Genomic DNA, 17,993 nt, shown 5'->3' on the forward strand with positions numbered 1-17,993 from the left:
ACTAGGGCCAATTTAGAATCGCCAATCCACCTAACCTGCATGTCTTTGGACTGTGGGAGGAAACCGGAGCGCCCGGAGGAAACCCACGCAGACACGGGGAGAACATGCAAACTCCACGCAGGGAGGACCCGGGAAGTGAACCCAGGTCTCCCAACTGCGAGGCAGCAGCGCTACCCACTGCGCCACCGTGACTATGAGAAACAAAAACATAAAATACATTTAAAAACACAGTAGAAATAAAAAGACAGCAGCAGGTGTAGGCTCTCTTTTCAGGTTAATTACCTTTGCCGATTGTTCAGCAGAGATAGATAGATAGATAGATAGATAGATAGATAGATAGATAGATAGATAGATAGATAGATAGATAGATGAGATGCTATCGGCTCAGCAAAGTGCTTTTTGTTTCCTTGCCAAATGACATTTGCAACGCACCAGTGACTGGCCAACAACAACCACGCTCTGTTCAGGTGTGTAAGCTCTAGTAAAGGTCTCTATCAGAGAGATGGACAATAACGGGTTTTTATGTTTAAAATGTACTGCTGCTATGAAGTGACAAGTAAGTCGCTGTTGATAAAATGCAAACACCTGAGTGATAAGCGGACACGTTTTTCACCTGTGATCTTGCCTGAAGACGGGGCCCGAGTTACCTCGAAAGCTTGCAGATTGTAATCTTTTTAGTTAGCCAATACAATGTGTCATTTTGCCTGACGTCTCACTACATCAAACCTCAGAGCAACGTCTGATCTGATTTCCATAATCATGGCGATATGAAGTCAAGCAGCATGTAACGGAGATATCGCGCGTTGCAGTGGACAGCTTACTCTACGCAGCGTATATAGTTTAATCTGAGGCGAGCGGGGGCGGATGGGGGCTTACTTTTGAGCCGCTTATTTCTTGTCATTCACGAGAGTTTGCACACTCCACGACGTGTGTCCGTCTGTCCGATGGTCTTCTTCCTCTGTTCCTCGAGTCAGCTCCCTGCCTTAACAATGCAGTCTCTGAAGCTGCCTGCAGAGGGCAGTAAACGGACGCGTGTGGAGTTCAGATTCCGCACGACGCGTCACCGTTCAGCCCTGTGACGTTTTTCCGCATCGGGAGGGATTCTGGCCATTTGAAAGAAGTGAGCCTTGCTTTTTCATTATAAATGATACATTGCTGATGTCGTAATCGACGATTAGTTTTAAAAGTCATGGGAACGAGTGCAGGTTATCTTTAAAATTAAACCGCATGATGAAGAATTTAGGAGCACGACGGTAGAGTAAGGACAAATAAAGGCAAATGAAGGTCGCGGGCGCCTTTCTGATACACCGATGTCCGCGGAAAGTAAACGTGCAGTTCGCCGGAGCCTCAGCGCTTCCTCCGAAAGGTTTACGCGCACCCTTACGGTCGACGAGAGGCCACCGTGCCAGTGCCGCCGAGTTGGGGCGCTCAGGGTTGAGCAGATAGACCTTCGGCTTCTCGGTGCAGTTCGGACAAAATAAACTAAAAATACCAAGGATAAACTGTCAGAAACCGGCATTTACAGACTTTAGCATGTCGTCTTTCAGTATCGTAGACTCAGGAGTGCCAGCCATTAATTCCAAGATTTAATCTTTTTCATGGCAAGTAAACAAGTGTGGTGATCACTTTTATTTGCTGGGATGTTTCAGTGTTTTTTTCTTACTAATTTTCGAATAGAAACAGTAACTTTAAAATGCAGTTAATAAAAGTTCGGGTTTTTTCTAACACTCGCAGGCTTTGCATTTAGCTGTATAATCTTTATAATCTATTCACAGTTAATTTAGTAGTGTGTTAACCTAAAACATCAGACAGCTGAGTTTGAAACCAGCACAGTGCACGTTCTGCTTGTGTTAGTTTAGGTTTTCCCTCACGTTTTCCACCGAAACTAAAAGAACAGGCCAGTTTGGTTAATAATTGATAAATGTGTTTGCTCAGACGGAGTGAGCTGGTATCCAAGTCTTATCTGTGACGGGTCGCCGCCCACCGTGTTACTTAACCTCCATCGCTGACCTTGAGAACAAAAAAAATAAAAATAAAACTGATAACTGCAGGGAAACTTAGGGATCAGTGGACCTTGGGCTTGAACTATCATTTAAGATATTTTGAGGGAACCACACAAAAACAAGTAACGGTACATATTGTCAGAAGTGAGAAGTTACTCAAGTGTGAATAGGAACTCAACAAGAGCTGTGAGTAATGTGAGAGTATTAGAGAGGTGTACAGATAGCCACCAACAGAATCTGAGATTATGAACAATATTTATTAATAGGAATGTGGCTGGGAAAGCAGACTAGGGTAGGTGAGCAAAAGGTTGGGGTACCAGCTGGTTATCCCTTTTCTTTATAACAAATGTAACAAAATCTGTGAGCAAGTCGTACCAATGGAGTCCGAGCTCCGCTCTTCCCTGGAGGGTGCCGTTTTTTTTTTTTTTTTATATAGCGTTAGCATTGGAAGGGGTGGAGTCTTCTTGGAGTATTGTGGGCGGAGCTTGACATCCTTTTTATTTTTATATATATATATATATATATATATATATATATATTCAAGGCATTCGAAGTCTGTGTCACAATCTGATTGTATGGGTGGTTACCTACCAGGTAACGCTTGTGGTTGGCCAGCAATCTGCTAACATCCGCCACGGTGCCCTCAGTTTGTGAGGAGCAGATCATAGAATGGTTGAAATAGTTTACTGTCAAATAAATGCAAAGAGTATGCGACACGTGTTTCGTCCTCATTCTGGGCTCATCAGGCGTACACACTCCACTGCACTCCCTCTCGGGAATCGAACCTCGGACGTCAGCGCCAGAGGCGATGCCCCTAACGTTGCGCCAACTAACCACTTAAATACGATAGAGTTATAAAAAAAAAGGTATCATTTTTTGTACTGCCTGATTATTTTAGGTTTTGTTGCCGTTTTGATTTCCATCCATTCATTTTCCAACCCGCTGAATCCGAACACAGGGTCACGGGGGTCTGCTGGAGCCAATCCCAGCCAACACAGGGCACAAGGCAGGAACCAATCCTGGGCAGGGTGCCAACCCACCACAGGACACACACAAACACACCCACATATATATATATATATATATATATGTAGTTTATTAATTTCTGAGGGGCAATTGTCTTTTCACAGGACCTGTGGAGGTCCTCGGGATGCTACAGGGGAAGGAGGAGACTCTGTTAGAATCAATACAATACAATTTATTTTTGTATAGCCCAAAATCTCACAAGAAGTGCTGCAATGGGCTTTAACAGGCCCTGCCTCTTGACAGCCCCCCAGCCTTGACTCTCTAAGAAGACAAGGAAAAACTCCCAAAAAAAACCTAGTAGGGAAAAATGGAAGAAACCTTGAGAAAGGCAGTTCAAAGAGAGACCCCTTTCCAGGTAGGTTGGGCGTGCAGTGGGTGTCAAAAGAAGGGGGTCAATACAATACAATACAATACACAGAACAGAACAAATCCTCAATACAGAATAAAAATGTTTGAATTATAGAGCAATGCCCCCTCTCGTCGTGGGGTGGAACTACTTACCTCACCAGGAAGGTGACAGTACATGTAATTTAGAGACAAGAGTGTGCAATGTCAAAGCTTAAAGTCTCTGATAGCCATCAGATCACAGTATGCCAAGACAAATATTAAAAACAGCGAGTCTAATACTTCAACCGTCTGGAGAGACAGAGGAACAATTTTTACAAACATTATTCTGGCACCTGTTTATTTTCCTAGTATCAGGTATTTGCAGCTATTATGGTAAAAGTAAGAAATTAATGAAAACAAACATTAATTAAAAAAAAAAAATTCAATTTGCCAGTTTGCAGATTTTTTTTGTCAAGCTACCAATAAAACGTTACCTGCTGTTCAGCAGTGATACACCCAGCTCAGTAATGAAGTAATGTTTATATCACGTCAGTGCCAAATAACCTTTCTAAACCATAAATGATTTGTCAGCAGCAACATTCTGCTCAGATATAAAGTATGTACCCTCCTAAAATAAAGGCATCAGAGTGGTGCCACAAGGGAACCATTTTTTGTTCTCAAAAGAAAAATCCACACGAGGTTTCCAGAGAGAAACTTTATTTATTTAGATGGCCATGAATAGATGATACCAGATTTGTGAAATGCCAATGGCTTCCTGATTTTAAAAGGATTCTCACTGCAAACAGTAAGACAGCCTAAGTGTGTTGGTCTTGATCTGTTCGTATCCTGCCAGGTAGCCTACAGTACATTAAATATTACAGAAATGGTTCGATGAGGAACCTCACAACTCAGTTTGGAATTTTAGTTCCTTTGAGAACTGTTACTTTTAAGAGTGTAAGCCTGTTGAATCTCTCCATTCGTGTGTCAAGGAGTGGTTTTATTTTCAAAAGAGGTTGATCACTATTGTTTAAAGTAATGCGAAGTAAAATAAACTTAACAAGCTAACATGTTTTCCCTTGTGATCGCCTGTCCACGAGTTATTTCAAATGCTACTTCTGTTTCCCAGTACATCTCAGCCTCAGGCTTTTGAATTCTAATCATTTAGTGCAAGGGAAGCCAGCAGCTCACATCAACTGACATCAGACCTCATGGGCACCCTGTCATTTGCTTTCAGTGTGTGCCACTGGATCAGTTGCTGTGCATATCTGGGCTCATTTAAAATTACACGTAATGTGCCATCACTTATGACTACAATGAAATTCTGTGAGGGATTGTCTATAACTGATACATACGCCTTGAGATTAGTAAACCGCAGTTTTGAAAGTCACCCAAAGCTCTTGTTACTCCACACATGTTCAGAAGTGTTGTCAGAGTTTCTCTTTTGAGAAAAGTCATCACCTTCATGTGTTTCTCCAACAGTAGAATTTGGAATCGCTTGTGTCAGGCAGTCATTGGCCATTTCAGAAGAACTGTCACTAACATGACAATAGCTTTCTTCTTTACATGCTTCACATTGTGACAGCTTGTATTCCGCACATCCTGCTACTGGAAACACAGGGTCAACAGTTGCTGTTCTCTGGAGAAGAGTAAACCTGGGGACGCCAGCATGTGTGTGACAAGAAATCATTGTAACTTAAGGTCCTAGTTATTTTTCACTGGTGTAATTTATTAATTACTAGCTGTACCCTGTGGCTGTGCCCACATAGTCATGAAACAGGACAAACTTTAAAAATCAATAGACATTGGCACTGTATCTGATCGTGTTCAGCTCTGATGGGAGAGCGTTCCACGCATGGGGAGAAAAGCACATGGCCGTGATATCTCTGGGAATCAGCAGCTATGCTCTAAAACATATGGAGCTCTGATCTCTCTCTCAGAAACATCAACCGTTACTCCTTAACAATCTGTAGATGATAATGTCTGTTGAACAAATAAGTATCACTAGTTAAGCGGAGGCAAGGTGCACTCCAACACGTGGTGAGATGTACACCAACTCGAACAGAGGCTGGCGAGTGAATGAGGAAGGGCCCGCCCCCCCGCTCTCAGCCTACAGCCAATCTCTTGGATTTGCATAAATACATCGATACCGCAAACGAACTATGGTGCTTAGCGCGATGAGAGAAGTCACAAAATCAACCGAAATGTTCAAGCAAATTATAGAAAACAACCAGATCTAAATCCGTTAAGTAATTCTCTCGTGAAAAGCAGACAGACATACAGAAAGAACGCGTTTGGACCACAAAATTTTTAAAACCGTTTCTTAGTGAGCACCTATGGGCCAAGGGTAACCTACATTCCAAATTTCATGTCCCAAGTCCTCATGGTTCGGGAGATTTCGTGATGAGTGAGTCAGTCAGTGGTATTTGGCTTTTATATACAGTGATCCCTCGCTATATCGCCTTTCGCGGCTTCACTCCATCGCGGATTTTATATGTAAGCATATTTAAATATATATCGCGGATTTTTTGCTGGTTCGCGGATTTCTGCGGACAATGGGTCTTTTAATTTCTGGTACATGCTTCCTCAGTTGGTTTGCCCAGTTGATTTCATACAAGGGACACTATTGGCAGATGGCTGAGAAGCTACCCAACTTACTTTTCTCTCTCTCTCTCTCTCTCTCTCTCTCTTGCGCTGACTTTTTCTGATCCTGACGTAGGGGGTGTGAGCAGGGGGGCTGTTTGCACACCTAGACTATACGGACGCTCGTCTAAAAATGCTGAAAGATTATTGGCTACCTTCTGTGCAGCTGCTTCGTGAAGCGACATGCTGCACAGTGCTTCGCATACTTAAAAGCACGAAGGGCACGTATTGATTTTTTTATCTGTCTCTCTCTCTCTCTCTGCTCCTGACGGAGGGGGTGTGAGCTGCCGCCTTCAACAGCTTTGTGCCGTGGTGCTTCACATACTTAAAAGCAAACAGCCCTATTGATTTGTTTGCTCCTTTTGAAGAGGAAGATATGTTTGCATTCTTTTAATTCTCTTACTTGTCATGGAGCACAGTTTAAACTTTTGAAAAAGAGACAAATGTTTGTTTGCAGTGTTTGAATAACGTTCCTGTCTCTCTACAACCTCCTGTGTTTCTGCGCAAATCTGTGACCCAAGCATGACAATATAAAAATAACCATATAAACATATGGTTTCTACTTCGCGGATTTTCTTATTTCGCGGGTGGCTCTGGAACGCAACCCTCGCGATGGAGGAGGGATTACTGTACTGTACAAGGGGGCTCTGCCCCCTGCTCGTTTCACTCGCCTACCCCTGGCGTTGGGTATCCTGAAATACATTGTTTGCATATCCGTCAGTCGAGCTCGTTCGTTTTGAACCCGCGCCTGCTTTGCTTCCACAGTTTCAGACGCGCGTTTACTTCACTCCGCAGTGGTGCCACTCACAATATGGCGGTGACGCCTGTGCCTTCACTCCGCAGTGGTGCCACTCACAATATGGCGGTGACGCCTGTGGCTTCACTCTGCAGTGGTGCCATTCACAATATGGCGGTGACGCCTGTGCCTTCACTCCGCAGTGGTGCCACTCACAATATGGCCGTGACGCCTGTGCCTTCACTCCGCAGTAGTGCCACTCACAATATGGCGGTGAAGCCCACGCCTTCCGTACTTTATGGACCCGTGGGGCCTCCGTAGTTTCTTCCATTTGAATCTGGGCTGCAGTGCAGAGTCCTCTTCTTTGTGTGGCTGTGTCGGTAGTCGTTAGCCATGGGCGCGTTGTTGCTTCATTACTCATTCACGTCAGTTGAGCTCTTTCGTTTTTGGGCCGTGACTCCTTCGTGCGCGGTGGATAAGACTTTGCGTGCGGTTTGTGAGTCGCGCGCTGTGCATGCCTGCGCAGTACGTCTCATGGTCCCATCGCCGTGTCCCTGCGTCCATGCCATCCGGTTTACCATTCTCGGTTAGTAATATGGATATAGATTTCTCTTTAAAAAATGTGTAAATTGTTACGGAGTGGTAACGATAGACTGTTAGTTTTGCAGCAGGTGCTATCTCTTCATAGTGTTGCTGTCACATGCAAAAAAAGGTCTGAGGGGAGATCTTAGAGACTCCCTGTGTAACTTATGAATGGCCTTGTAAGCTAGTATAGAGGCGGTGAAGCCCTTTGAGCAACAACTTCTCTTTAAGATGAAAAAGACAATTAAGATAAACTGGAGATTATAAGAAGCAGCATGATGAAAAAGTTCTTAGTCTGACCTGTTAAGAGAAACCGTAGTAAAACCAAGCAAGTTTAACTTTGAGCATATTTTCATGAGCCTTGCGATGTGTTGGCCAGGGTTTGTTCCTGCCTTGCGTTCTATGCTAGCTGGGGTAGGCTCTAACACCCCCTGCAACCCTATTAAGTACTAAGCGGGGTAGAATATGAAAGTAAGTATTACTGTGAAAACTAATTATTTTTGTAATTTTTACAAAGCTTTTCTATGCCATTGTATGTCTTGCACTTGCTCTGTGTAGCTGACTTGCCGTATTCATCATTGGCATAGGGCATGTCACAGAGCTAGCCCTTCAGACTGGGGAACAGGTGATAGTCACCCAGGGCAGGTCTGGAATACAGGGTGTCATTGAATCCACATTTTGGAGCTCATGCAGTATGAGTGGTGGCATAGTCGTGTAGCTGCAGGGGGATGCTGACATCTTTCTTTGCCATGGTTCTTTATTGACTGCTTCAAACACCAAAACAAGTTGGCATAGTGTTGCATAATATCGACCAGTTACTGTGTGTTATGAATATGAACTACGCCCTGTATGTCATAAAAACTTTTGCAATTGATCTTGACAACACTGGGTTGGATCTTGAATTACTTTGGTGCTGGAGAATCACCATGTTTCTGTTATTTCAGTTGTTACCATTTAGTGTCATAGTGGTGTATCCAGATTTCCTCCTTAAGATGAAATGAATTAACATTCTAGGCACCTAACATGTACGGTCCCTGTTCATGTCCAATTGTTCTGGAATAATGAGTTCATTTGTCCAATTTACTAATGCCAATAGCAGGGGTGCCAAACCTGGGTCCTGGAGGGCTGCAGTGGCTGCATATTGTCATTCCAGCCACTTTAATTACTAGCCTACTACTGTTGATAATGAAACGCACTTCTTTTATCTTAATATTAGTTAACTTGTTTTTTTAAGACTCAGTGCTTTAATTGAGTTATTCCTTAATCAGCAGTCATCGATATTGATGTGCAAAGTAGGCCAACATGACAGGCTAACCTGATCTGATTTACACCTGTATGGCCATTTGGTGAAAGTCTGAGAAATGCCAATCTGTTTAGGTCCAAAAATATTTTGATGGTGATTTTAGAAAAATGAAAATCAAAGAGCTTTGAAAATATCTGGTCTGGCGGAATAGGAGTGTCTACAAGCCATTGAATTAAATAATTGGTTTTACTAACAACAAGGATCGTCATCTAATTATGAAACTGGTTGGATTTTGAAGTCCACGTCTTGGCTGGTTGTACAGTATGTCTTACTTTGCATCTCATTTTTGTTTAAAAAGAAACGATTAATAGGTCTTAGTCAACTAAAATGAACTCAAAGTAGTTTGTTCAGTTAGTAGCAGTAATTGGTTACTATTGGAGAAAGTGGCTGGAACAAAAACTTGCATTCTTTGTGCTCCCCCAGGATCTGAGTTTGACAACCCCTACTCTGTTTCCTTCTTTATTTCATTCACTCTTCAGTTCTCCATTTTGATTGTGTCCAGGTTCACAACATTTTCTTCTGTCAACCATGTCAAAGGCTGGCTAGTACTTGGATCATTTTCAAAAGAAATCCTGCCACAGGTTAATTCAACCCTGGCTCTTCACGGTGGCATGTAAAGCTCTCTGGTCCTGGTAAAGGTTGACTAGGTGAGAATGAATGTCCAAAGCTATACTGTTCTGTGGCAGTAGAAATTCAGTGAAAAGCAATAATTGATTTTTATTTTTAGCATCCCTGTTCTGAAGCAAGAAGCATACACTGTAAGCCATAAATAGTAGAAATATTTTTATATCTTAGTATACAGGAGATCTTTGATCACTTACAAAATTCAGCACCCCAGAAAGCAGGTTCAGACTGAAAAGATTTAAATTACCCTTCAAACTTCCAAAAAAAGGGAAGACAATATTTAAGGTGCCTTTTTCTAGTGGTCATGAACAGAGCTTTAGTGTAATTGTTTTGTGTATATTTTGTAGTTTTGGGGAACTATAATGTTTAATGTTTTACTCATTAGGGAGTCTGAGGTGAAGATTGAACTAGCAGCCGAGTAGGGCCCTTCCCAGCTCCCTACTCCTGACGTCACGCTTCCCCCTCCCCTCGGCCTGCAGCCTCTGACTTAGATTAGCGTGAACATATCGCTCCTGCAAGTGAACTATGATTCTTAGTACAATGAGAGAAGTCGCAAAATCAACCAGAATGTTCAAGCAAATTCTAGAAAAAAGCCTGATCTAAATCTATTAAGTAGTTCTTTCATTCGATAGCTTAGCGGATGTAAGAAACGCCCAGAGGCTGGCATGTGAGTGAGGAGGTCCCTGCCCCCCTCCCCTCGGCCTGCTGCGTCTCTCTCAGATTCGTGCAAATAAATCAGTACCACAAGTGAATTATGATACTTAGAGCGATGAGAGAGGTCGCAAAACCAACCAGAATGTTCAAGCAAATTATAGAAAAAAAACGATTTAAATCCGTTAAATAGTTCTCTTGTGAAAAGTGGACAGACAGACATTGGATTTTATATATATATATAGAGAGATGGATTAATAGGGAATTATCATGTTACTGGGGTAGCTGTTTTCTTCTCATGACCATGAACTGTATAGATGAATTGGAATATTGATAGATGGATGGATGGATGAATTATATTTGGTGTTGTAACCAGATTAGCATTACTGAAGGTACACGTGATTAACTCTTACTGAATTTTATCCTTTAATAATAAAAAGATGTATCTGTTGTATGTTACCTAGATACAATATATGTCAGCATGACAGTAATCCTGAACTTGAAATAGGATTTACTGCTTAAAATTAAGCTGACACTGTAACCAAATGTCATTTAGCTTAAAGGATAAGTTTGGTATTTTTCAATATGAAGTTGTTTCTTCACAAACATGATATAAATGTATTTGCCAGGGAAAATTATGCTCTAAAGTTTAACAGTTTCTGTAATTAAAAAACAAAAAGCCTTACCCACTCTGGTGCTTTACAGTGCAGAGTATGGAGCATGGAAGAAAAGCTTGAAAACTTACCAAATACATCAATTTTTCAAACTATGACAGTTTTCGAGTATTGATCTGTTCCTTCAGTGCTTCCAAAGCATGTTTGTGACAACTAAAGAGATCTGGAAAGAATCATTTTATCTCACATTCCTGGTACTATTTTTTCTGGTAAGGATACATTTTCCATTGCTTGTGCAAATTGTCACCTAAATACAGAAGTGATTCAAAATAAAACCAGCTACAAGTCACCAAAATTTTACTGTGATTTGGTCTGTCAGGGGGAAACCACCATTCCATGAGGGGTGAAAGGTTATTGCAGTTGTCTAAGTGCTGAGCTATCACACACAGCTTGTCTTCTTTTAAAATGGCAGAATCTCGTAATATTGGTGTTGTTTTAAGCTTTTCCTCTGTGCCCCATAGACTACAATGTAAACAGCCAATGTGGGCAAAATATATTTTTAAAGTTACATAAGATTTTTAATTTTAGAACACAATTTTGTGTTGCAAATGCATATTTTGCTTGTTTGTGAAGAAATAACTTCCAACTTGAAAAATACCTAACTTATCCTGATGTGTCCTTCATGTTGGTTATTTGACTGACATCTTCATGCAAGCCAAATTATAAGATCAGTGTTCATTTTTGATGTTTACATATATAACTTTTACAGTTGTAGCATAGGCAGGTTAAGTAGCTTGCTTGGGGTTGCATAATGAATAGGAGATGGAACTTAACCAGCAGATTTGTGGGTCAAAGTTGAGTGCCTATCCGCTCTATCACACTGCCTTCCATTTAATGGAGGCAAGGTCGAGAAGCAGCTGTCCAGCATAGGTATGTTAGCAGACTCTCATCACGGCAGACAAATCATCAAACTGCTAGAGATGTTGATTTAGAGAGTTGCATGATTGATTGGCTTAAACAAATAAAATAACCTATTAAGATACAAAGTACTACTTTGAAATTTGGAATCCTGGGACTCATTGCAAGAATTCCTAGACATATTTGAAATCTGGTCATATATGTCACAAGTGAACGTTAGTATTCAAAATGAATTCTTTTTAATAAGAAGTATACAGTAATCCCTTGCTATATCGCGCTTCAACTTTTGCGGCTTCACTCTATTGCGGATTTTATATGTTAGCATATTTAAATATATATCACAGATTTTTTGCTGGTTCGTGGGTTTCAGTGGACAATGGGTCTTTTAATTTCTGGTACATATTTCCTCAGTTGGTTTGCCCAGTTGATTTCATACAAGGGACTCTACTGGCAGATGGCTGAGAAGCTACCCAATCAGAGCACGTATTACGTATTAAATAAAACTCCTCAAATATATTGTGAGTAAGGGGGCTGTTCGCACCCCTAGAGGATACGGACGCTCCTCAAAAAACGCTGAAAGACTACCTTCACATTGCTCCCATCCTTGCTGGGCTTACAAGTGGCAGCATTTTTGCGCGATATGCTTCCCGCACGGTGCTTCGCATACTTAAAAGCCCAAACAGCACCTATTGATTTTTGATTGTTTGCTTTTTTCTCTCTCTCTCTTGCTCTGACATTCTCTGCTCCTGACGGAGGGGGTGTGAGCAGGGGGGCTGTTCGCACCCTTAGAGGATACGGAAGCTCGTCTAAAAAATGATGAAAGACTACCTTCACGTTGTTCCCTTCCTTGCTGGGCTAACTTGCGGCTGCTTTGTCAAGCGACATGCTTCCTGCACAGTGCTTCGCATACTTAAAAGCTCGAACAGCACCTATCGGTTTTTGATTGTTTGCTTTTCTCTCTCTCTCTGACATTCTCTGCTCCTGACACGCACTCCTTTGAAGAGGAAGATATGGTTGCATTCTTTTAATTGTGAGATGGAATTGTCATCTCTGTCTTGTCATGGAGCATGTATAAACTTTTGAAAAAGAGACAAATGTTTGTTTGCAGTGTTTGAATAAAGTTCCTGTCTCTCTACAATCTCCTGTGTTTCTATGCAAATCTGTGACCCAAGTGTGACAATATAAAAATAACCATATAAACATATGGTTTTTACTTCTCAGATTTTCACCTTTCGCGGGGGGGCTCTGGAACGCAACCCCCGCGATGGAGGAGGGATCACTGTATTACTTTGTTATCTCATTGCGGTGCTTTCAAGATAAAATATAGAAAAATGCAAGTCATCCAGAGATATGATTATTTCAATAAATAAAACTTTAATGTTTAAGTTAAAACTGTACATTGGAACTGGTCACTACCTGTCACCCAGCCTGTCTGTTTCTATTAAGAAACATCACTCCACCTGCATGCTTTGAGTCCTTTTCTTGATCATGGTGCATTGCATGTAGTACAGGTCAAGTAGGTACATAAGATGGCTGATTGATAAAATACTGTAAATCAGTCAAAGCTTAGAGTGAGCGCATGCAGACATAATATTCAACATACCGTGATTTTTCAAGGATGCTCCAATCGATTGGTCGCCTATCTAAATCGGACAATTTTCAATAAAAAAAGACTTGATCAGTAAATTGTTGATCATAAAAAATGATATTTTCAGCCCCTGCTTTACGATTATTTAGTTGCAGGTCTCTGTTACACAAGGTATTACAGTAGTTGAGCCAGCATGCATCCCTTTTTTTTCTTTGCCTCAAACTTTCTACAGTGCAAACAAAGAGTTGAAGTAGAGGCTGTTTTAGCTAAGAGTGAGGCGACTGGAATATTAACTAATGGCTAAATTACTAATGGCTAGCTGATACACTAAAGAAAAAAGCATACCTATATAAATATAGTAAATGTATGTAGTACAATTAATGAATTAAAGTGATTAAAACCTGTAAGTGCTTGTATATTTACATTTGAGCATTGTCTAATTAGCAATATCAATTGATTGTATGAGAATATATATATATATATATATATATATATATATATATATATATATATAGTTGTCAGAGAAATGGTGAAACCTACCTTTTTTAATTAAACTTTATTTAAGTTAAGCACATTACAGGAACAAAATATTTTTATATATGTTTCATTAGTTAAAGTATGCATTGTAATTAAATTTGATCTAGCTTAGTATTTTTATGGTCTCTGAACAATAACCCTACAAAATTTAATTTTGTTAATAAAAAAAGAACCACTAACTCCTGTGATCTATAGTTTAATTATAAAAATACCAAAGTTAACACTTTAATATAGGACATAAAGTTTATTAAAGGGACGAGTGAAAGAAAAAAAAATCAGAATCAGAATCGGCTGATCAAGTAACATGTAAATCAGTGATCGGTATCGGCCTTAAAAATCCTGATCAAGCATCCCTAGTGTGTGCAGGTATATATATATATATATATATATATATATATATATATTGTGGAATATGACCTGGACACAGACAGGCGGACACCGTAGGTACAAAACCCAACACACGTTTATTATACATTTTACAGTGAAACACAGCACACAAACCACTTTCACCCCCCAAAGTCCAGGCCACACCACGATGCCTTTCTCTCTTCAGGTCCGCCTCCACTCCTCTCCTCCCAAGCTCTGTCTTTCTTCCTCCCGACTCCAGCCATTGAATGGAGGGAGGCGGCCCCTTTTATACCCACCCGGATGTGCTCCAGGTGCCTCCCAATGAGCACCAGCCAGCACTCCGGGTGTCCATGGTCTTCTTCCCCCCAGCACTTCCGGGTGTGGCGGAAGTGCTGAGGGCCAGGGCTCTGATTGGAAGTTAGAGGTCTTACATTGTTACTTTTTGAGTAACTGTTTTTAGGGGCATTTTTAGCAAGAAAACTGTTTTGGGGCCATACCAGAAATTTGTTATATTTGTGCAGACTTCTCTACTGTAAACACGAATGTACCTAACTATTAATGTTTGTTCCTGTTTTGCTAATGACTTACAAAACGTGGAGGTTCATAAACCTTTTACATCACAAAAAAATCAATCAAACAATGGGATACTGGTGCCTGATCTGTCTTGAGTGGAAGCGGGTCATTGTGATACCCCCTGGTACTATCATAATCATCTGACAAAATACAATACAATACAATTTATTTTTGTATAGCCCAAAATCTCACAAGAAGTGCTGCAATGGGCTTTAACAGGCCCTGCCTCTTGACAAAATATAACCATATAAATTTACACACTGTTAAGAATGTGAAAGCTTCACAGTCATTCGCTGTTCAGGAAATCTTTTGACCATGGACTGGCTAAACTCAAGCAGTATCACCTCAAGTTTAGAATCAAAAGGCTTTGAGGTGATAAAGAACATGCTGGACTAACAGAGACACAACTTGCAGACTGCTGGTCTGTCCATTACCAGCACTAAACAAATGAAAAAACGATTTTCTACATACATACATACTGTTCTTTGCACACTGGGACTCTGTGCTTTTTAAATCGGGGCAACCTTTTGGCTTCTTTTCCATGAAGTGGAAGGGAGTGCATTTGGGCTTTTTCGGTGGCATTATCAGATTGGTGAAAATCAAGATGCAGCATAGTATATTTGGAGTGATTCATTCCTGACATTAAATTCCTTTCTTTTTTTTTTTCAGATTGGTAAAGCTAGTTTAAGGGAGCAGATAGACCTGGAATTTTGGTACTTCTTTGTTGTACTCCACAGCATTACCTGGGAGTGAAAATGCACAATAAAAAAAATAAATAAAAAAACAGGCAGCCCTCATTGTAATACAGATGGTGACCTTCAAGCCCTATGACTACAAAGTAAAGTTCATGTTGCACACAGACACACACATGCTACCCCAAGGGTATAGAGCAGTGGTCCTCAACCTTTTTGACAGCAAGGACCACTTTACTAGAAGCTCATTTTTCCAGGGACAGGTTTTTGGGGTGGGTTTGAGGATTCGGGGTGGGTTTGAAGGGCAGTTTTATACACAATTTACATTACATTTCGATTATTATGAAGTTATTAAGCAGTTCGCATACATTTGCAACCCGTGATTTTTCTTCTTTTTTTGCATATAACAAAGACATATGCATTGCATTTGTCATTCCAACAGATTGCACATCACAAACATTAACACTGTTATCGTTTTTTCGTGTCTGCCGTTTCTATAGGAGGGTGACAATGAGTTAAATTCCAATGGATTTTTTTCAAATGTTGACAAGCAATAAGCAAAAGGTATCACTGAAAACCACAGAAAACAAAAACATCAAAAAAAAAACAGTACAAGGAAAGTTTGAAGAAAGAATTTTTTTTTACATTGTTTCTGTTTGGGGATCGTTGTGCAAACGTGCACATCTGAGCTGCGACCACAGATCTAACTGCTCTGTGGATGATTCATTCAGGCATTTCAAGGTCACTTCGTTGTAATGAAAGCATCTGCTGAATGTACTTCGTAGTAACGCGATTTCTATAGACTCGTGTCATATGGGGAAACTGCTCGGGACCATAAAATACTTTGTTTGTAATACTCTCTCACCTCGGTCTCTCTCTTCTCTCTGCGCCGCTGCAAAGCCCCGCCCGCCAAGTGTTCTGAAAAGTCTGAGTGAGTCTCCGTTGCCGGCAGTTCTCTCGCGGCCCGGCTGTCAGATGGCTGTGGACCGGGGGTTGGGGACCCTTGGTATAGAGAACACTGCAGGGCCAATTGGTTCATTTCCTTCAACTGGAAGTAGTCTTGCAGCACCTGTTACAAAGACTATTTCACAAACTACAAAAAACAATATCTTTCAAGATAAATAATTAAATTGAGCATATCATAGAAACCAGACAAATTTGCATATGAATAAAATATTAAGGATTGTTTTTAAATAATTAAATAAACTAAATTGTGGTGGGAAGCTCATTATTATTTTGCACAATGTCTGATGTTAAATACCCCACTACCCCCAATGCTGAAATGCCACTGAACACTGTATATGTTGTGTTTTTTTTTTTTTTTTAGTTTTTGTTTGTGTAGATATCCTGTTCAGTGTGTTTTGTGTTTGTGTACCTATATAGTCAAATATAGTTTTACACAAATACAGTGTTTATACACATATAAACTGTATATGTATTCGTATATATATATATATATATATATATATATATAGATGAGATAATGACATTGTTATGCTAACTGACAACTTCTTAGGCTACTTAGTAACATAAAATGTGCTATATCTGTGCTGTTTTAGACCTAAAGAAAGATGGCTGGCTTGTGGAGGTCTTATCAGGTGCTGATGTCAAAACACCCCTGGAAAGTACAAATATTAACGGCTGGTAGGAAGACCATTCAGTTTTTTTTTCTTTTAAAAAATTGTTTGTTCTGGACACTACTTATTAAATGTGTTAATTGCCTTTGCTCAGAGGCTGTCATCTGAAGCTTAAAGTTCAAGACAATTTCTTAAAGCATATTTACCAGTCCTGAGAGTGGAACCCCAAAAGACCAGGAGCTTGTAGTTTTGATTCATTAATTATTTATTTATTGTTATAGTCCTTCCTATTTTACTTTGTGAACGGATTAAGAAAGTACATGTCCTTTTTCTCTCACAGGCTAGTGTGTACACAGTACACAGCTTGCTGATGAAACCTGGGTTGAAATATAAAGAAGCTGGTGTCTGTTTGCATTTGTTCTAATTAGAAACCTTTACAGATTTTTTTTACCCAAAAGTAACTCATGTTATACTAATGAGGTGTTTCTAAGAAGGTGTTTTACTTTTTTTTTTTTTTTTTTTGAAATTAGTCACATCCATTCATATAGCTGTCAACTTGCTGACTTTCTTATCAAGTTCAGAACTTCATAAAGGCTATCCTGATAGCACTAAGCTCAAGATAAAAACCCTCTGGACCAGGCAGCAATACTTCACAAGGACCACTTGCTCACATAAGCTGCATTTCTTTGTGCTTGTGGCAGGAAACACCATGCAGACATACGAACATTATCTAGACTCCACGTGGACAGTGAATAGGACTGGGGTTCGAATCAAAGATACTAGATTCTTGAAAGCAGCAGCACTGAGCAGTGTCCCTCCATATTCCCCCTACAGGAGATATATATGTTGAAATACAGTAGTGTAGAACCTGTTTACATTTATTCTAATTAGAAAGCCTGTTAAATGGAACTCAGTGAATACGAATGGAATGTTTTTATAGACTCTGACTGTTTTTAAAAGATGACAGTGGGATTCCTGCCGAGATGACAGTGGGATTCCTGCCAGAACCTGTCCATGCATTCATCCATTTTCTGGTTGTCTGGTTCACAGTCTCATCAAGCTAAACGGTATCTCATCACCACTAGGCATTAGGTGGGAACCTTCCAAGGACAGCTTCATGTTCATCACAGGAAAAACACATCTATACACATCCACACTCAGTCACTCTGCTCCAGTTTAGAATTTCCAGTAAACCTGACATCTTTGAGATGTGGGGGATAAACTGAAGTATCAGTGAAAAAACCCACATGTGCA

General features: G+C 40.4%; 2 protein-coding genes across 5 annotated transcripts in view; one reads left to right on the forward strand and one right to left on the reverse strand.

The window, feature by feature from the left end:
- mpv17 (mitochondrial inner membrane protein MPV17) overlaps positions 1-17,993 on the forward strand; it is a 309,255-nt gene that overhangs the window by 172,521 nt on the left and 118,741 nt on the right. For 2 of the 4 annotated variants that reach the window (XM_028796789.2, XM_051925497.1), the window contains exons 1-2: positions 1,047-1,120; positions 16,722-16,806. The exons of 1 other annotated variant lie outside the window; for it this stretch is intronic. In XM_028796789.2, the coding sequence (XP_028652622.1) occupies positions 16,734-16,806 (73 nt within the window). In that variant the 5' untranslated portion in view covers positions 1,047-1,120; positions 16,722-16,733. Of the gene's footprint in view, positions 1-1,046; positions 1,121-16,721; positions 16,807-17,993 lie in introns of those variants that run through there. One more of the 4 variants, XM_051925494.1, reaches the window with a different exon arrangement.
- LOC127527285 (uncharacterized) overlaps positions 1-17,993 on the reverse strand; it is a 193,446-nt gene that overhangs the window by 136,045 nt on the left and 39,408 nt on the right. The window lies entirely within an intron of this gene.

Source organism: Erpetoichthys calabaricus, chromosome 3 (assembly GCF_900747795.2).
Source record: "Erpetoichthys calabaricus chromosome 3, fErpCal1.3, whole genome shotgun sequence".
Classification (NCBI taxonomy): domain Eukaryota; kingdom Metazoa; phylum Chordata; class Cladistia; order Polypteriformes; family Polypteridae; genus Erpetoichthys; species Erpetoichthys calabaricus.